At 30.7% G+C, this 21750-nt stretch overlaps 1 protein-coding gene across 2 annotated transcripts; it reads right to left on the bottom strand.

The window, feature by feature from the left end:
- Positions 1–7679: 7679 nt before the first annotated feature.
- LOC133283798 (glucose-6-phosphate 1-dehydrogenase 6, cytoplasmic) lies at positions 7680–16130 on the bottom strand. 2 transcript variants are annotated; one of them, XM_061480709.1, is made up of 16 exons: positions 15984–16130; positions 15350–15575; positions 14896–14981; positions 14415–14481; positions 14111–14297; positions 13344–13501; positions 13176–13244; positions 12889–12947; positions 12576–12612; positions 11978–12049; positions 11546–11693; positions 11287–11382; positions 10033–10103; positions 8520–8635; positions 8106–8151; positions 7680–8017 (listed from the first exon to the last, which is right to left on the bottom strand). In XM_061480709.1, the coding sequence occupies exons 2-16, from the start codon at positions 15515–15517 to the stop codon at positions 7850–7852; spliced, it is 1548 nt and encodes a 515-aa protein (XP_061336693.1). In that variant the 5' UTR covers positions 15518–15575; positions 15984–16130; the 3' UTR covers positions 7680–7849. The 2 variants fall into 2 exon arrangements, with proteins under 2 accessions (XP_061336693.1, XP_061336696.1); XM_061480712.1 differs by lacking the exons at positions 14896–14981; positions 15350–15575; positions 15984–16130 and adding an exon at positions 14759–14786.
- Between the last annotated feature and the right edge of the window lie 5620 nt (positions 16131–21750).

Here is a 21750-nt window from a genome sequence, read left to right as displayed (position 1 = left end):
GATATACCCATTGTCTAAGTCTATCACCTCAAACTTGCCAATGAGGCACCACTGCCTTAATAGTCTTGCCATTAAGAAGCTATTGTTGATCTTCTTCCCCAATAGCTTAATTATGAGTGCATTTCTCCATTTCTTACAATCTTCCTTGTGTTGCTTCTTAGAAATTCTGTAAACTGGGCACAAAGGATCATCCTGGTGGCCCTTCTCTTCCTCACCCATGTCCTCATCTTCTTCTTCTTCCTCCCTCCTCTGGGTCTCCATCCAGTTCTCCTCATCGTTCTCTACTTCATATTTGTCTCCATTGAGTTGGAGAACAACATCTTTATAAGTTACCACTTTCTGTCTTGCTGATGACCCACCAACCTCCACCTTCCCTGGGTTTGACCTAATCTCCTCTGTGTTCCTCTCCTCAATCCTATTTTCATTCATCTCTTCATCCATCGTGGAGTCATCCAGAGCGTTCTCTTTTGCTTTCTTCACACTTCTCTCCAGCAAATCTTCCTCCTCACGTTCAAGTTCCCTTCTAGTTCCATTGACCTGCTCCGCCTTCTGAGAGAATTTTTTGTACGGAAACATTTTGTTCCGGTACAATAGAGGATATTATTGTCGACTACTTTAGTTGGGAGAAGATTTTAGGAGGGGAAGGAAAGGGGAATGGAAGCTTTTAGTAAGCCCTTCTCTTGTTTGTGAGTTTAAACAATGGAGGGAAAAAGTTTATGGTTTTTTACTAAACCCTCCAAAACCTTCCTTCTTCTTAAAATTAAAGTTCCTCCAATTTCGAGGGTTTGAGGGAAAAATATTAAAAATTACTTATTTACCCTTAGCATTAACATGTTAAAACTACATAATTGTGAATCATTTTTAAACACGATATTATTAGAAAAGTCTCAAATATCGAAAGAATTTATCGACGAAAAATATTTCGTCAAAAATAGAGATGAAATTTTTGATGAAAATCATATACGTTAAAAAATTTCCGTCTAATCTAAAGACAAAATTAGAGACGAAACCAGATTTTGCCAAAATCAGTAACATAAATTTTGTACAGGAAAAAAAAATCCAGTCAAAATTATTGATATAATCTAAATTGCATCGAAACTTTTAACAAAAATATTTCCGTTCAAAATTTTGATGAAACACATTTTCATCGAAAAGTTTCGAGGTAAAACAATTACGTCAAAATTTTTTACAAAAAATATTTACATCAAAATTTTGACGAAATTTTTTTTTTGTCAAAATTCTTTACGGAATATAAATTTTGCCAAAATATTTAACAAAAAAACATATTCATCGAAATTTTTGACGAAAAATATTTCCATCAAAATTTTCAACGAAAAACATTTCTACCGAAAATTGTTGACCAAAAAAAATTTCGTCAAAATTTTTAACAGATTTAAATTCCGCCAAAAGTTTTCGACGGGAATATTTTCGTTAAACTTTTTGGCAAAAAAATGTCGAAATTTTTAAAGAAAACATTTCCCTCGAAAATTTTCGACGGAAAATAATTCCGTCAAGTTTTTGATAAAAAAACATTTCCATCAAAATTTTCAACGGAACGCATTTCTTTCAAAAAAATTCGACAGAAAATATTTTCGTAAAAATTTGTGACGAAATATATTTCGACAAAAAATTTTAACAGAAAAAATATTCTGTCAAAAATCTTTACAGAATCTAAATTTCGTCGAAAGTTTAGAATGAAACATTTCCCTCAAAATTTCTATCAAAACAATTTCTGTCGAAATTTTCATTAGAACACATTTCCATCGAAATTTTGAATAGTAAACGTTCCGTCAAAATTTTTGACAGAATTTATTTTTTCGCTTAAAACATTTGATGGAAAATAAATTACGTCGAAAATTTCGATAGAACATTTATTTTTGTAAAAATTTTCATCAGTTGAAAAATTTCGTCGCTTTTCGACGAAAAGTCTTCCGACGAAAAAAATAATTTTGTGATGAAATTTTCATCGTTTGTAACGTAATTTCTCGAAAATGTGATCTTTTTTTGTGTTGTGAAAAGTACATACATAATATTTAGCATTTTATTTAATTTGTAAAACAAAATAATTATATTAATTTAAAAAAGGGTAAAATGGTAAAAATATCTCATTAACTCTCAATTTTCCTCCTTTACCATTTTTTTAACTTCCAAACAAGGGAAGAGAATACTCTTCAATTTCCTTCCCCTCTCTCCCCATTGGATCCCCTTCTTTGCCTCCCTCCAAACTCTCAAACAAAACAACTCCTATGGCTTTGTTTGGGAGTTGGTTTTCGGAGGGGAAAGAAGGGAAGGAGAGGGTTTTAGTAAGCCCTTCCCTATTTTGTGAGTTTAAAAAAAAAATGGGGAAAGAGTATTGGGGAATTTTGCTAAACCCTCCAAAACCCTCCTTCTTCTTAAAATTAAAGTCCCCCAATTTAGGGGATTTAAGGGGGGAAAAATTGAAAATTACTTATCTACCCTTAGCATTAAAATATGAAAATTACATAAATATGAATCACTTTTAAATGTGACATTATTAGAAAAGTTTCAAATATAGACAGAATTTAATGACGAAAAATATTTCGTCAAAAATAGTGATTAATTTTTTGATGAAAATCATATAAGTCAAAAAAAATTCGTCAAAATTAAAGATGAAACCAGATTTTTCCATAATCAATGACATAAATTTTTTACGGAAAAAAAATTCAATCAAAATTGTAGATAAAATCTAAATTCCGTCTAAACTTTCAAAAAAAAAAAATTTCGTCCAAATATTTGACGAAACACATTTCCATTAAAAAGTTTCGACGTCAAATAATTACGTCAAATTTTTTCACAGAAAACATTTCCATCAAATTTTTTTACAGAAAACATTTCCATCAAATTTTTTGACTAAAAACATTTTAGTAAAAAGTTTTGACGAAAATTTTTTTTTGACAAAATTTTTTACGAAATCTAAATTACGTCAAAATATTTCACAAAAAAAATATTCTTCGAAATTTTTGACGAAAAATATTTCCATCAAAAATTTGTGAAGAAAAAAAATTTCATCAAAATTCTTATAGAATTCAAATTTCGTCAAAAGTTTTCGATGGAAACATTTTCGTTAAACTTTTTGACAAAAAAATTTCCGTCAAATTTTTAACGAAACACATTTCTGTCACAATTTTTTGACAAATTTGTAAAAAATTTTGACGAAAAATATTTCGATAAAAATTGTAATACCCTCCCTTGTATGCATCCAAGAGAGTTGTTTGCTAAGCGGATTAGAGTTCTAATGTCATTACTTAAATACTGAAAAATCATTTCTCTGTTGCTAATTAAAAACTTGAGTCGATATCTGGTTGTTCATAAAAATCAAATACACAGCTTGCTGAATTTCCTAACTTTTCTGACAGACCTTGCGGTCTTGTAAAATTCGTATAAAATCAAGTTCAACGATTCAAAAGAATATTCCTTGTTATATAGAAAGAGTACATCTGGGGCTTCGCGTGCATATAAATTATTAGTAAATCGGTGGTCGTTTGCCCCTTGAAACTTAACTCGCAAAGTGCTCGCAAAACTGTTCATAAATCAGCACTTAATAAAACGTTCAGAAATTATTTTCGCAAATCGTTTTCAGAATTTTTCCAAAGTAATAACTGATCATAAAAGTCTTAAAACAGTAGCTAAGTCATAGTTCCACAGTAATCTAAATTTTCCAAAATAATACAGTCATCCGTCAAGCAAACAGTAACAACAAAAATCCAAACAGTAGCAATTAACAACCAATATCCATATAACCACGTCCTCATATGCTCTTTCGTCCTCCTGCAATTTTTATAAAAATTGCAGCCCCAAAGGGGTGAGAAAAATCCCAGTAGTGTGATAGCAAAACCAATAATAGAACAATATTAAACTAGGCACAAAATTATAAACAGTCACATCAACATTTCATTTTCCAGAGATGTATTAACATATCATAGTGCGTATATAACGCCATCATTACGCTCATAGCACCATCGTGCGCGTACTTAACATATCATAGTGCGGATATAACGCCATCATTACGCTCATAGCACCGTCGTGCGCGTACTAACATACACAGTGAATATTCCATAATGGCTCCCATCAAAGGTGAATTCCAACTGTAGCCTATGCGAACTGAAGCCAAGTGTCCCATACCCTGGTACCGGAGGGATGCCTATATGATGCGTGCTCCAACGTATGCATATTTATATAAATATTCTAATCCATGAACAACATGAAATTCGTGCATGTATGTCATGATATGCTTCACACACAAACAAGAAACAAATGAATTATGAGGTGTATATGCATGACTTGATCATCATCATAATAGCATATCTTTCATGTACTTTTCGTACCAAGCTGCCACATAACAATTACTTCTCATTCATGATTTTCCATCTTGTCACATTCATAGGCAGCATACATATAGCATATGACAACACATTAATCCAAAGCACACGTGAGCAACAATTCACAATTCTATACGCTAGCTAATAGTCACATTAGGTAATACCACCAAACACTTACCTTGTGTGTCCAAGCATCAATCAAACAGCCAAGTAATACCACGAAAATATTTCTGTCCAAAATTTTGACGAAACACATTTCCATCTAAAAGTTTAGACATAAAACAATTACGTCCAAATTTTTTACGAAAAATATTTCCATCAAAATTTGTGACTAAAAATATTTATGTAAAATATTTTGTTGAAAAACTTTTTTTGTCAAAATTCTTTATGGAATCTAAATTTCGTCAAAACATTTCCCTCAAAATATCTCACAAAAAAAACATATTCATCGAAATTTTTGACGAAAAATATTTCCATCAAAATTTTCAATGCAACACATTTCCATCGAAAATTTTTGACGGAAAAAAATTTCATCAAAGTTCTTTACAGAATTTAAATTTCGTCAAAAGTTTTGGACGGAAACATTTTAGTTAAACTTTTTGACAAAATAAATTTATGTCAAAATTTTTAACGAAACACATTTCCATTGAAAATTTTCGACGGAAAATATTTATGTCAAGTTTTTTGATAAAAAATATTTCCATGAAAAATTTCAACAGAACATATTTCTATCAAAAAATTTTGATGAAAAATATTTCGATGAAAAATTTTGACGAAAAAAATATTCTGTCAAAATTATTTACAGAATATAAATTTCGTCGAAAGTTTCGAATGAAACATTTCTCTCAAAATTTTTGATAAAACAATTTCTGTCAAATTTTTTGATAAAACAATTTCTGTCAAATTTTTTTGTCAAAAAGCATTTCCATTAAAATTTTGGATGGAAATCATTTCGTCAAAATTTTTTACGGAATTCTTTTTTCGTTTAAAACATTTGATGGAAGAAATCATTTTCATCAAATTTTTTGACAAAAACTAAATTACGTCGAAAATTTTGATAGAAATTTTTTTTTTGTAAAAATTTTCATCGTAGAAAAAATTCGTTCGCTTTTCGACGAAAATTATTCCAACGAAAAAATAATTTTATGACGAAATTTTCATCGTTTGCAAAGTAGAACTTTCGTCGATTATATAATTTTTTTTAGTATTTTGAAAAGTACATAAATAATTTTATTAAAAATTTTAAATTTAATTTAATTTTTAAAATATAATAAGTATATTAATTTAAAAAATGGGGTAAAAAAGTAAAAATATCTCTTTATCCCTCTATTTTTTCCTTTACTATTTTTTTTACTCCCAAACAAAAAAAGAAAATATCCTTCAATTACCTTCTCTTCCTTCCTCTCCCTTCCCCTTACATTTTTTCTCCCCCAAACTTCCAAACAAACCCTTATCAGTAGGCTACAAAGATACACAACCGGTTTTGACACATAAGAGACCATGCAAAATCATTTGATAGCTTACTTTATCGGTAGCCTACAATTTTGGACTTTTTCAACTAACACACAATCAATTCTCATTGGTTCTTTTTATAATCTTTTCAACATGGTTCAGCCCACATGGATGAAGGAAAAGAGAATGAGGCGTGACATGTATCAAGGAGAAGAATTAAATCACACATGGAAATAATTCAACCAATTATCTTAGTTAGTTGTTTACTAACTTTCTTTTTAATTAATCATAATTAGTACCTTATAAAACATATATCTTCAGATTTATAATGGACTAATAATAAACATTCAATCCATCATTGAGTTGAAAATATGACTAGATTATCAAACTAATCAATTTCACTTAATTATATTAACTTTACATGTAATTTCACACACCTTTGACCTATATTTAATCAAACTTTGACCTAATTTTAAAATTTTATCTAACCATCATTAGAAAAATCTAAGACCACTTTTAGTCTTTAAAAATCCATGGAGAATTTAATTACACAACCAATTTAAAGTTTAGGCCATTACTTTATTTATTTGCACTTTAGTCCCTAAACTTTCACCTATTTATTCTTTGACCCATAAACTTAATTAATATTCCCATTTGGGTCTAATTTACTTTACTTAACATGAATTGTATTGTCACATTAATTCTCATGCTAATTCATTCATTTACTTAATAAATTTTGCATTAAAATTTACTTATTAAAAACTTGTGTAAACTAGTAACCAATCTTATGTTTATTACAAAATTTCAAGATTTCATATTGAGAGTTGTTAATATATTAGCCAACAGAGTGTAACGGGTGTTAGAATACAGTGCATATTAATGAATATAATCCACATTGCATAAACCAAGGTAAATCTATATCTCCACTTTTCTTACATTTCTTTCTTTTTGATTTGTGATTATGTGTGTGCTTGTTCGGTCCTAGCATTTTACTAGGGCCTTGGAATCAACCTCATCAGTAGTAATGATTTATGGTTATTTTCCCAACCAATGAGGGCAAGGCGCCTAGCCTTCTTGTCCTTTAGCATACTCACTTGATCGTATTTTATTTGTTTTGACAAAGGGCAGGACCGGGTAGCTTTAGCCCCAAGTTCAGGCCTTCGAGTCTCAATATGGTCCAATCAAATTACGATGTTAAAACCAGCTCGGTCATTAACTCGGTTGATGTATTGGGTCAGTGGGTCACTGATTCAATCAGTGAGTCACTAGTTTAACCGCATGACCCGGTAATTATATATAATTTTATAATTTATATTAAAAAATTATAAATATACTCAAATATCTAAAAATAATAATAAAAATTTCATATATTTTAATATAAAAAATAATTAATCACATATTATTATCCAATAAAGGATCAAATAAAAATATAATGATCGTGATACGGAATTTTAAATTCAGAAAGTGACATCTCTAACTATAAATCAAATCAAAATTTTCTGCATAATGCACAATTGAGATAATATTAGTGTTGTAGGTACATAACTTATGTAAGTCAATAAGCAAAAAATTATTCAAATATGTCCATTATGATTTTTTTTTTGAAAAAAATCATTTGGAATATACATATATTTTTTTAGGACTGGGCCGGGTCGCCGGTTAACCAACCGGGTCATCGGTTTTCATGAAAATCGGCCGGGTCGGACCGGATCGCACCGGTTCTGATGCATGGCCGGTCTATTACTTCAATCGGACCGGTTATATAACCGGTTTACCGGTTCCCGAGTCGACCGAGCCGGTCCGTCCGGTTTTAATAACTATGCTTTAGAGTCTCGAATTATTGGATGATGCATGACAAATATCAATAGAAGAACTTCATTTTCCATTTATTTTGCATTCAGAGGCAAATGCATGCTACTCAAACTTTGTCAAACACTCGCATGTTCAGATGTTTGATACACACCCATAAGGAGAGAGTCCTGTTCTAAGGGAAACTCCTCAAGCTTATTGCGCATTATAAGCAACTAAAAATCCTCGTGTTATTACATTTGATCATTCTACAAGGTAGGAGGGATCCATATATAACCGTGTGTTTGAACATAGCCAGCTTTTTCCAGTAACTGATCTGCTTCTTCAGGACCTCTGCTTCCTGGTCGGTAAGGCATTGGCTTGAACTCCCCTTCATCAATTCTGTGCAGAAGTGGGGTGAAGATCTCCCAGGATGCCTATAATACACAAAAATACATAGCCATTAAAGTTTGTCAAGAAAGACCCTGTTGCTATAATCTATCAAGCATGTAATGATCTTCTTACCTTCAACTCATCCCTGCGGACAAAATGTTGCTGATCACCTCTAATTCTGCAGAACATATTCCAATTCCCATTGTTATTTACTACAAAATTTATCCCTTTCAGAGAACTCAACTGATTGCTAAGTAATGCATGCAATCCTAATTCTTCTTTTCATTTCAGCTTGGTGGACTTTTATACATCAACTCAATGTTTATGTGGACTTGAGTATATGATTGACCCTATACGTGACAACATGTGTAATAATTTAAAATAATAAATAGTAAGTATTACAAAATTTATTCTATAGTTATTGTCCCTTATAGAGTCAATTATGAACCCGAGTCCTTTGTAACATAAGTCTTATACATCTGTGTAACTCCTATAAACCATTGACAATTGACTAGCCATAGATATGAACTCGGAAAAGGAACGTACGTGTCGAGAATTAGACGCTCATAAGCCTCCGGAATGGTTACCCCATTATACCGTTGCCCATATGACAAGTCTAGTTCGCTTTGAACTGTGTGCATTTCCAGTCCAGGCTGCTTGACCTTCATGACAAAACATTGAACTAGTCAGTGCACTCTAGAAATATAATTAATTAGTTTTAGCATTCTATGTAGATAGCTTAAAGAATTTCACTAGCCGTAATTCCATTACAAACCTCTAGCAAGAATAATTTGCAGAAACTCAAGTCTGAATACCATTTGTATAATCAAATATATAATTGTTTCCAAACCCACTTAAAAAGATTATTAAATAATAGCACAAACACTTGAAAAAAAATATTTCTGCTAATCAATCATGATTTTCTTTCACATGGTATTTGCAACAGATGGGTGAACTTCTTCAGTAGTTTGGCAAATAGATTTAGCCCAATCATCAGAAGAAGACAAGCATCAGATGGAGATACAGTGTTTTCAGATGTTAACCACGTTTAACTAGCAAATTTTCCATTTACATTTCAAGAAAATTGATTCGAAACAATGTATTGGGAAATATATATATATATATATATATATATATATAGAGAGAGGGGGGTAAGATATTCTTACTATCAATTTTTTCTACTACCACTCTAATCACTATTGGATTAGAGGAAAAGTTGAAAGAAGAATGAGAAAAGAAAAACAATTTTTGAATCCAATGGTAATTAGAGTGGTAATTGGGTGGTATTAGAAAAAATAGGTAGGATATTCTTACTATCAATTTTTCTACTACCACTCTAATCCAATGGTGATTAGAGTGGTAGTAGAAAAATTGGTAGTAAGAATATCTTAGTTCATATATATATATATATATATATATATATATATATATATATATATATATATATATATATATATATATATATATATACGGCTTATCATTTCTCAAGCTACCGGAGATAACTTTATCTCCGGCTACTAAATCATAACCGTACAAAGATGGATCAATGGTAATAAAAGAAGAGAGAGAAAAAAAAGGAATCATAACAATTCAAAGGTTAATCAATAATTATAAGGAAATAAATAATTAAAACGACGTAGTTTTGGGGGTGACCGGAGATAAACTTATCTCAAGCAGTTTGAGAAATATTTTTTCCATATATATATATGGGTTTTATTAATCTCATGTTAAATGAAATAAGTTATCTCATGTCATAGAGATAAATTTATGGGCTCCATCATCTGAAAAATAAAAAGAAAAAGTGGCACAGTTATTGAAGGGTGTGTAGGAGAGAAAGTTATCACATGTAGCATAAGAGTAGTTTTTCTCTCTCTATATATATATATAAGTAGCAATGAATAAAGGAATTTTCTATATATATATAGCAAATTCCTTTATTCATTGCTACTTCAGATACTCAATAAATGCATATAACATATATAGAAAACTGTAAGTGGTAATTTGGTTAAATAAGCGGCATGATTGTTCTCAGTATGGGTCATCAGAATGATTGGCATACCGTAAGCTTCATGTACATAGCTTCTAAAGGCTGTAGGCGGATAACAAACTCATTTCTCCCCTGCCTTTTACCTAAACATGAATAAGTTAAAAGTAAGGTTTATGCATAAATTGATATTTTGACGAAACTGAGGCATCTGCTATGAAGACAATGAAAAATATGCATAGGCTAGCTAATATTGATATTAATTGTACGGGCATTCATACTGTGCCAATAAATAAAGAACAGATTCCTCTGTTTGTCTCCCTTGTGATAGTGGATTATAGAGATAACATGACTCACAGCTCAACTTCTTCTTTTTTTTTTACTTTCTACTGTAATATAATAATTTTTGAGTATGAGATATTTTTATGAGTGATTCTTGCAATACTCATCAATAGAAAATGTTTCTATTAGTGCTTAGTACTTCAAATAGAAGGAACAAGAAATAATTTTTGCAATACGAACAATAGACAAAGACACCAGAATGCAAAACTTATGATAGGAGCCACAAAATGCAGTGTTTTATTGAAAAACTCTGGAAATTCTTCTCTGTGCTGAGACAGATATGGTGTCAGTTCCAGGAGAAGCTTCTGTACACAAGTGTATCCCTACATCGTCTTCACATTATAGAGAAAACTAGAAAAGAAAACGAAATGAGAAATAATAGAAGTAGACTTCGAGGGTCTGCAAGCCTCCCTATCCAAAGGCCCCAAAACCTTACTCAATCCATGCCTATCCCTCTCCCCTACTTTCTCCTCACATTTATCCCCATTATGCTCTAATAGAATGCGACCGCCACTTCCTCTACCGTGCTGCCACATGTCTATGCAGTCACAAGAAAATCCCCTATGCATATTTTCTTTGGACAAGGCTCCTCTAAAATGAACAAGTAAGGATATATCTACCCTTGGTTTAACTTAAAGTACATCGCATTATCGCAACGTTAAACCACTAAAAAATTAAGGGTTGGATATATCTTTACTTGTTCACTATATAGACAAACTCACTTTAGAGGAGTTTATTCCATTCTCTTTTACCTCACCTCTCTTGCTCATGTGGGTCTTTAATCCACTAACTTTCCATTTATTTCTCCTCATAGGCTCTAGTAATTACAGGGTGTCTATCATCTTATCTATCACAGTGATGACGTGTTTATTATATCTGACTCCACTTTCACTTTCAAGATTGATATAGAGATTAGACGACAAAAGATGCATAGCAAAATCATGTTAAAGAGAGAAAACCCAGATGTCAAAAAGTGTAGTGCCATACATTTGAAAATATCACCAGGAACATCTTTGAATTGAACCCGTATCTCTGCCTTTCTAGAATTTAGGGCCTTCCCTGCTTTAAGTATGAAAGGAACACCTGATAGATAAAACAAACTGGTAAAATGCACAACAGAGAATTTTGACAAAAATAAAAATAAAAAAAGGACTACTTTATTTTCCAAATTGTTTAGCACAAAAGAAACTAAAGGAAGGTTCAGTATATTTCTTTTAGGAAGGAAATGCTGGAGATTTTATCATACCTTCCCATCTTTCATTGTGTATTCTCAGAATAACAGTCGCAAAAGTTGGAGTATTTGAATGGTCAGGTACAGTTGGGTCATCTCTATAGCCTTCGTATTGTCCAAGAACAACCTCATCATCTCTAATAGGGAGTACTGATTCAAGAACCTGCATTTTTCATAGCAACCATAAAGTGTTATTAGTCTACAGAGGCATGCTGTGACCCTTCTCAAAAACTAGGTAAACATAAAAAGTGCAATATTGGAAGTTTCAAGGTATGCGTTATAAAAGTATCCCCCTTCGATGCAGTTGCAAGCATGCAAAATCAAATTTAAAAGAAGTGCAAGGAGTTGGTACTGATATTGATTGCTTTGTATCAGGATTAGAGAGGCAGAATAAAATGACAGGAGAAAATAATAATTTCCACATAATTTGAATGGAAAGAGGCACACCTTCACTTTCTCATCCCGAATGTGCTCAGGCTTAAGAGAAACTGGTTTTTCCATTGCAACCAAACAAAAAACCTGAGTTGGTAGAAAATAATGAAAACAAATTATGCATCAAGGCATTAGGAGGATAAATGACTGATAGACTATAAAGTCATAACGGGTTATTGAATAGGTAACATTATGCATTTGGTGTTTGTTAAATACATACTAAAAATGAATTTTAAGTGATAAAGTATTCAGCACATGGGAGGTCACCAAATGCATTCAGTAACAAGGCTTTCCTTACTTAAATCTACTAATTAGAGTAGTTTCCTTTAGTGTATCCTTATTTATTTTATTAAAATACTAATAATAGTTTCCTCTAAAGCCCCTTCAGAAGTCAATGATTTTATTTTCAAACATTGCTAATACAATGCTTAATTTCAGCACTGAAAACTTAGCAATGAAGTTTTTGTGCTAAATATTTTAGTTCTATCAAACACACCCTTAATAAGATTTCAACTTCAGAGGGACGTGAATTCAAGTAATCTTGACAATACAAAATAATAATTACAATGTCCAAATATATGACATCAATTTCATTATAAAATCAAGGCCTAACCTGCAGCAGATGGTTTTGAATAATATCTCGAATGATTCTGCCAAATAAAAAGCAGTACATTAAGGATTTATGGTTTTCTAATCATAATAATAGATAATATTACTTCTATTAAAAAAAATTACAAAATACATAATGAATTTTCAATAATGGCAGATACTTAGGAATGAAAATTATAAGTTTTACTTTCAATATCAGCAAAAGAAGTAAAATTGGTACACAAAAACTCATTTTCTCAATACCACTTCATTTCAGAACCTACTATTTGCATCAGCAGACATTTGAGAACTTTGCTAAAACAACTTTATACACATACCCATACTGGTCAAAGTATCCACCACGACCTTCAGTTCCAAAGTCCTCTCTGAAAACTATCTGCCACAGAATCAACAGCCAAACTCAAGTTTAAATTTGACATATAAACTTTGGTAATGCAGCTGGATTAGGCATGACAACAAACGACAATTAAGGTAAAAGTTGACAGATATGACAGTAAAAACTATGAATCGTCAATGCTCAAATAATAGTACCTCCCCTAACTTCAACAGTATAACTGAAGTTTAAGTAACTCTTAGCCCAAAGTTATAATTCAAAAATTCTCACCTGCACATTAGCAATGTTATCGCGGTTCCAAAGAGGCAAGAAAAACCGATTTGCAAAACGAAGTACTAACTGTCAATACAAGTCAAACGAACAAGGGTTAGGTAGAATTCATGAAGCAAACAAGCTGTTGAGATATATAGTAGTAAGCCATTATATAATATTTAGTACCAAGTTCTGCACTAGTTCCTTTCCCAGGTAGTGATCAATACGATAAATCTGTGGTTCCTCAAACAACTCTCCAATCTGATTACTGAGTTCTTCTGCAGATTCTAGATCCTTACCAAAAGGTTTCTCAACAACAACACGTGTCCATCCACCAAGATCAGCTAAGAAAAGGAAACAAATGCAGCCATCAATAGAAACAATATTAGATGTTCTGGATAATATACAAGAACCATTAAATGTAAAAGGAATTAGTAAAGGATGATTTTCACAAAATGTTGTAATATAAGTTGTTAGAAGAAAAGAGACAGCGGAGAAACTTCAAGTCATAAGATCTGTTGTGCTGATGCTAGCTATCGAACATAAATTCAAGTTTATTTCATAATTATTTCTTTTTATTTTAAACACCAAAAATATAACACAACCACCTGTAATTATCATGTGAAGCCAAAATCTAATATCAACAACTGGAAGCAGCAATATGTCTAAGCGGTAACCTCAATTTAGTCCAGCATTATCAGGTAAAAAATCTTGAAGAAAGTAAACAAAGAACCTACATTTTAGTAAAAGGAAATGAGAAGAGCTTAAAGTGGATTCTGAAATGCAACCTAGACTAATGCCTGACTAAGCATTACTCTCTGCAGTTGTTAAGTTACGGCACACAGTTCCTAATCTTTCCCTCCCCCCCAAAAAAGACAAAAAACTACTGGTCCTTTTAAAACATTTGTATCCAAAAAAAGTAAATTTTTGAAATAACAGATTATATTACTTACATTTGTTCATGCAACAAGTCTTGATCATCTTTGAAACAGATGGATATACTGAAGGGGGAAGTGCAAGATAGAAAAGCCTCCGAGATGAACCCTCTACACTGTTTTTCAAAGATTCATGCTCTAGAATCTCTTTATCCAACAAGCGAAAGCCATCCTCAGAATCATAAGAGCCACTTACATATGTGATCTAAAAGGAAGAGAAAGGAAGACAGAGAATGATCATTTTAGACAATCAGAAGGGTATTTTGTTGTGAGACCATTAAATAATATATATATAAAATGGTGCAAGACAGCCAATGCTAACCAGTTGTAAAAACTCCGATACATCCTCCAACTGCTTGGGGGAAGCACCTTTGTCTGGAACAAGATAGCTGCACATCAAATCATATTTGTTATGCTTATAAACAGTTCAAACACGACAATGAAATACATGAACTAATAGGATACGATGAAGCCTACTACAGAACAATTTTGTGAAAGAAGCAGCAAACAAAAATTCCTGACATACTGTTCACAGAACAAACTTCACAGTAAATTTTTTTTGGCTAAAAGGAAATAAGGATCCACAAAATATGTTGCATTAACTATTTATGTAATTCAATTCACTTAATTGTAATTGTAAACACATTCTATTTACATATAACTTACATGAAAAATTTCTGGAATAGCAGGTTGTCAGTGATATCTGTAGGAATTTTTTTTTTACTTAATTCAGAAATCTTGGGAAAATAGAATAGGATTTTTCTTTTTCTTTTTCTTTTTTTTAAAAAAAAAAGAAGTCTCACCCACGCAATCGGTTTCTCAATTCATCATCAGAGATTTTTGTCCTTGCATAACCAAAAATATGAACTTCATCTGGTGGTAAGAATCCCTGCAAATAAAGACATCCAAAGTTAGAAATAGTTCCTTTAAGGGAAACAAACAATTATTAGAAAATTTTGCAGGAAATCTTCCCCAAAAAGGACGAATTAGGAATAGACATTTAATGTCAAATTAGCATGTAGAACATATATGAATAGAAATTTTTTCTTAAAAAAAATAAAATAAAATTGAACCAGTGCTTGATCATAATCACAACATTCCGAGAGAAATCCAGATAAGGATTTTCTTTAGTCCATCATTAGTTCAATGATGATCTACATCTATATACATTTTTTTCACATCAGTTCAATATCACACTAATTAGCATGATCCACAAAGATTTTGCTTTATTGTTACATATATTGGAGGCCATCAAACCTGCCGATATAGGTTGAAAAGTGCAGGAAATGTCTTCTTCTTGGCAAGATCACCAGAAGCACCAAGCACAACAACAGAGAGTGATCCAGTTTCAGGTGCATTTCCTGCTAGGGGGTATTCAGTATCAAAGCTAGATCTTCGTTCAATATGCCATTCACTTGTTCCCATTCTCTAGCAGCACCAAAGCACTAGAACTACTTTGCAATATATTGGTGTGATCTACTATCTGGTATCAAATAATAAGAAGTAAGCAAATAACCTAAAATGATTTCATTTATTAAAATAAACAGGATGATTATAAGTTCCCAGAAAGCATTAGGGATGACACTAATTCCCCAGAACAGAGAAACATCATCAAATTGGGACATCAAACTAACTGTCATCAATTCCTACCAAACACAAATACCTTATTGAATGGTGTACCAAATCTAAATTACAACCCAAAGAAAAAAAAACAACCCTTCTAATAATCATTTGTAAAATTAACCCAGAAAAGAAAAAGAAAAAAAAGAGAGCTAGTTGTGAGATGAATAAGAAAAGTCTTTCACAAGTTTGCCAAAGTACATACAGAACAAACTTGAAAGCTGAAAACACAAAGTGAAAGTGGAACAAGAAAAGAAAGAAAGAGGCTAACCCAATAATCAAAGCAAAAAAGCAGGAACATCCAAGAAGAGATTACCCATGCACATGGATCAAAACAATCAAGAAAACAAAAAAAGGATGATCCATAACACATGCAAGGAAGGAACAAGTTCAAGAGCACCACCACCAAGTGATGCAGTGTTAGCTGAAACAGGTACCTGGTTTCGATGTCAAAGATTCAAAGTTGTTTCAGACGAGAGTTTCTTTTAAGCTAGCTTCACCAACTGCCTCCTCAGTCATTGGTTGTTAGTGTCACCACATCGGTCAGAGTCCACATTGCTGACGCAGATTCGGTTTTGTGGTTATTTATGTTTTTATCCCTTTATTTTACTTTATTTATTTTCAGGCCCCGGTTTTTACGAAATGTTTGTCGTTGTTTGGCTCGCACCGTCAATATTGCTTAATTTGGACCGTGCGGATAAAGCATACCGCGAAAGAATTGCAGTAAATTTCTGTTTTTGCCTTTTCGGTGTGAAATTGCAAACTAGGACATTTTTTTGACAGTGTGGAAAATATTACCAACCCTTAAGTAAAGCAAATTACGAATTCGAAAATAACACATTCAACGCTTTAAATTCTATTATAATGTTTACGAAAATAATATAATGTACCTTATATATAAAGTGGTATATTTTGTTTACCAAAAAAAAAAAAAGTAGTATATTTTAGTTGAAATAGTATAATGAAGTCAAAGTAAATAAGAAATTCTTGGGCGTACCAAAAAAAAGAAAGAGAGAGAGATTCTAATGAATATATTAACAAAATTAAAAGTAATAAAAAATTAAAATAATTTTTTAAATGACAGATGTTTTAAAACGGAACAAGTGTTATAAATATATCAGCTATCAAGTGAGAACAATTTCATAAATTCTTTTCTCAAGATCTTGAAAAATGGTTAGTAATGATATTTTTCTTTTTGTCTTCTTAAGAGATTTCATACCTATAAGTAATTTATTTATAACTCTATATATAGGTTTCTTTTTTAGTTTTAACAATTCATTATCATTCTCTGTATAGTTTAGAGAAATATTACTTTTCTTTTATATAAGATATCTTTTCTCATGTTCTCTCACTTCGATTTTCGTACCCCATCTTTTTCTTTTTTTTCCTTTTTTTCTTTTTGTAATAGTGGAATTCACATGTTTTCTTTTTACAACATAAGATAACTATCTTATGTTAAATGAGATTAATAAAATTCATAGTTTTATGATTGGAACGTGTTAAGTCAAAATCCAAATATTATGAAGTAATATAATTCAATATAAAATTTTTATAAACTTAAACACCGTAAATATAACAATAATGTTGTATACACAAATAAAGTTATTCGTATACTTTACAATATCTCATCATAATCATTGACCTTTTTTATTTTTCTACATCAAAGGGCTCACGTATACGGTATACCATATGCGAAGTATCTATATACAGAAATATGTCATATCATTTCCGCAAATGTAAAATTTCCGTCAATATAGAAGACAGGAAAAGAAAGTTAAACAATTAAACAAAAAAAACCGCCAAACATAAAGAGAGGAATATAGTGAGGATTTTTTTTATTTTTTATTTTACTATAAAAGTTTTAGTGGAGTTAAACACCGATATCTTACTAGGATTATGGAAGACCCTTAACTACTTTGAGGATAGTGAGAATATTTTTAATGTTACCAAAATAATAAATACAATTACTGAATTATTTTTTTCAATTTTAATAAAGATGCAATGAATTTTTAATATTATAAAAACACTAAAATATTTTCATACATAATGGGCATGGTTGTATTTTATTTTATTTTGATATAAAAGCAAAAGTAAAATAAAAAATTTGCTTTACCATAATTTAGCTTGAGTGTTTGTTTTTGTTATATTATATAAACTTTTTATAAACATATAAAATTATAGTTAATAAAGAAGTTATTCTAAATTTATATTTTTTTAATATTGTTAAAACTTGATGGGATCAGTTGGTCCAACCAGTTGACTCGGAAATCAAACCTCTAACAAGTTCAGTCCAAATACTAAGGGGAGTATATTGGATTAGGATTTTAAAAAAAAAAAAATTAAGATAAAAAATCTTATAGATTTTAAAAGACTATTTAGAATTGGAAGGACTTTAAAGACTTTTTTAAAAATCTTTTTTACAATCAAGATTTCATAAGATTGAATTTTAAAGGATTTTAATAGAATTTATAAGATTTGAAAGGACAATATGAATTTATAAGATTTTAAAAACCCATATAAATTTTTAACAAAAATTCAAAATTACAAGAGTCAATAAAAAAAATAAGAAATGCAATGATATTAATAAAAAAAGTAAAACCTAATATAATTTTCTCAATCAGTAAAACATAATATAATTTTTAACAAACATTCAAAATTACTAAGCAACAACTTTCCACATATCTAAAACTATACTAGTCTTTTACGCATTAGCATCTTCTCGTTCTTGCTCTTGAGTTTGACCAATGGTTGAAAATTAGCTTCTTCATTAACTGGTGACACTGAAAATGAAGATGTCATCCATTGATTCAATTGGAATTCATCTGAACGATATTCTTTGCGAAGAAAGTTGTCTAGTGCTACACATGCTAAGACTTGTGTTTTAAATGGAAATGGAGGTGCTAACTTAAAAATTGTGACTCCTGATTTAAAAATGCCAAATATCCTTTCAATTACATTTCTGAATGATGCATGACGAAAATTGAACAATTCATTTGCATTTTAAGAGTCATTACCATGACATGTAAAATCTTACAAATGATATCGCACACCTTGAAATAGAGCTAAAAATTGGCTTCGATTGGAAAATTTACAATCCACTTTAAAATATTTACCTAATCATATATACAATACATATAAAATAAGTAAGAAAACTGAAAAAAAAATTATTATTTAATAGAGCACATATATTGTTGTCTCCAATTGAGATCAGATACATATACAAATTGAAGACGATGCCATTAAATATGTATGTGTGTCTATATATATATATGGATTTATATTTCTGCAGCTGTTGTACGTGCAACAATCAAATACTTGCCATATATATACTTGAAAGTATTAAATGCGGGGAATCATAATAATAGAAAGGATGAAAGCATTAAATGTGGGAAATCATAAACATACACCTGTCGTTGTTGTACGTAAAGCGGCTGCAAAAGTTATTTGACTATATATATATATATATATATATATATATGGCAAGTATTTGATTACTGCACGTACAGCAGCTGCAGAAATGTAAATCTCTAATCATATATACAATACATATAAAATAAGTATGAAAACTAAAAAAAAAATTATTATTTAATAGAGCACATATATTGTTGTCTCCAATTGAGATCAGATACATATACAAATTGAAGATGATGCTCATTAAATATGTATGTGTGTGTGTGTCTATATACATATATATATATATATATATATATATATATAGGGGTTTATATTTCTGCAGCTGCTGTACGTGCAACAATCAAATACTTGCTATATATATACTTGAAAGCATTAAATGCGGGGAATCATAATTATAGAAAGGATGAAAGCATTAAATGTGGGGAATCATAACCATACACCTGTCGTTGCTGTACGTAAAGCGGCTGCAGAAATTATTTGACTATATATATATATGGCAAGTATTTGATTGCTGCACGTACAGCAGCTGCAGAAATGTAAATCCCTATATTAGATTAGTTGTAAAGGTGGTAAACATTTTTTGTGGTAAGTATGTCCTGCCCCTTTAAATATAAGAAAAAATAATCTTGTGGTATTCAAAAATCCGATAATTTTAATGGATTTTCTATTGATGTGAATTTCGTGAAACTCTTTAGTGGAAAATATAAATAGGATGTCTCTCTTAAAATCTCACCATAATCCCTATAATTTCTTGGGATTTCTCTATTGCAGTGTCTCACAATCTACTCTAGCCTTTTCTCAAAGTCAAGGTATGTTCTTTTTTTACTCTCATATATTTTCTCAGGTTTTGGTATTCCTCCTTCATGATTAATGATGTGCTTCATGATTAATGATGTGCTTCATTATTTTACTTTTTTACCAGAGTTGTATAGAGTTGAGATAAACATGTATATGCTCACGTCTTCAATTTGAAATTGAACTAATAAGCTTACCACATACATTCTTCGTCGACCTTCTTCTTTTGTATATTGTTTGGATTATAATGAGTATAAAATCCTAATATTCTTCGTGTTTGGCATGATACATATTAAAAATCGTAATAATTCGGTGCAAGCACTCTCTCTCTTTATATATATATATATATGGGGCAAGATATATTTACCACAAAAATATTTACCACCTTTACAACCAATCTAGTCACCGTTGATTTCCGCTAATCTAACGGTTATAATTTATGCAGAATTAATAAGTACAACCCATAATTTTCAATAAATTATAACCGTTAGATTGACCGAAATCAACGGTGATTAGATTGGTTGTAAAGGTGGTAAATATTTTTGGTGGTAAATATATCCTACCCCTTATTTAAAATCCTGATTGAATACCATCGGATTTGGACGGACTCTAAAATAATTTTTCAAAATCCTAATTGAACGCCGCATAACTTTTTTTTCAATCTTTTAAAATCCTAATTGAATACCAATGGATTTTTTTGTCCAAAAATAATCCATTTAAATCCTTTAAAATCTTAATCCAATACACCAATGTTTATGGGGAAATTTTAAGAAGACACTGCAATATAGAAATCTCAAGAAATCCTAGGGTTTAGGATGAGATTGTGCAAGAGACATCCTATTTATATTTCTCACAAAAAAATCTCACGAAGTCTCACTAATAGAAAATTCATTAAAATCGTCAGATTTTTGAATACCACAAGATTTTTTTTTTCTTTTGTTAAAATTATGATTGAATGCCAACGGATTTGAATGAACTCTAAAATAATATTTTAAAATCCTAATCGAATACAACGTGACGTTTCTTTTCAATCCTTTAAAATCATAATTGAATACCAATGGATTTTTTTATCAAAAAATAATCCATTATAATTTTTTAAAATCTCAATCCAATATATCTCTAGAAGATTTATCATTGGACCAATTTTATTTGTCGGTTATAATGCTTTTGATTTTATATTTATTATATAATTATATAAATTTAATTTATTAAATTAAATCAGCAACTCAGTGACTGAACCACTGGGTAACCCAATACTCTGATGATCAATCTAACAACCAACCGAATTTTAATATCATTGTCTTTTTCGTCGTATTGTAAATAAATAGAGAGATATATTATTCTTATTACCAAAATTTTTATTATTAATCCACTATTTATCTAATTATTATTGGATTATTATTTTTTCTCTTTTTATAAATTTTTCAGTATTTTCTCTCTTTAATCTAATAGTGACTAGATAGATAATAAATTAATAGTAAATATTTTTATAATAAAAACATCTTTCGTCAAATAAATACTCGTATGATTATTTAATTTTTTTCTGGGTGAAAATAATTCAATTCACCAACTCTGAGAACGACCTGTCGCAGCAGCCATGAGACAAGATGATCCAGAGGCGTCCCACCAAACCCCCGGCTGCTAATTAAGCTAACTTATTTGTGGGGTCCATTAAATATCAAATTCGTGATTTTGCTCTCATTGGTATGCCACGCCATGCTGCTCATTGGATCTCGCAAAATTATAATTCTTCTGTGTATACTTACAATTTGACTTTCATAGGTCTACGAAATACAATAGAAAAAATAGATTTACTTAAATACAAAAAA

This window comes from Gastrolobium bilobum, unplaced genomic scaffold (genome assembly GCF_033153095.1).
Source record: "Gastrolobium bilobum isolate Gb01-03AN ecotype WA unplaced genomic scaffold, APGP_CSIRO_Gbil_v1 utg44656, whole genome shotgun sequence".
In the NCBI taxonomy this organism is placed as follows: domain Eukaryota; kingdom Viridiplantae; phylum Streptophyta; class Magnoliopsida; order Fabales; family Fabaceae; genus Gastrolobium; species Gastrolobium bilobum.
The sequence above is the reverse complement of the archived record's forward strand: the minus strand, read 5'-3'. Positions and strand labels throughout refer to the sequence as shown.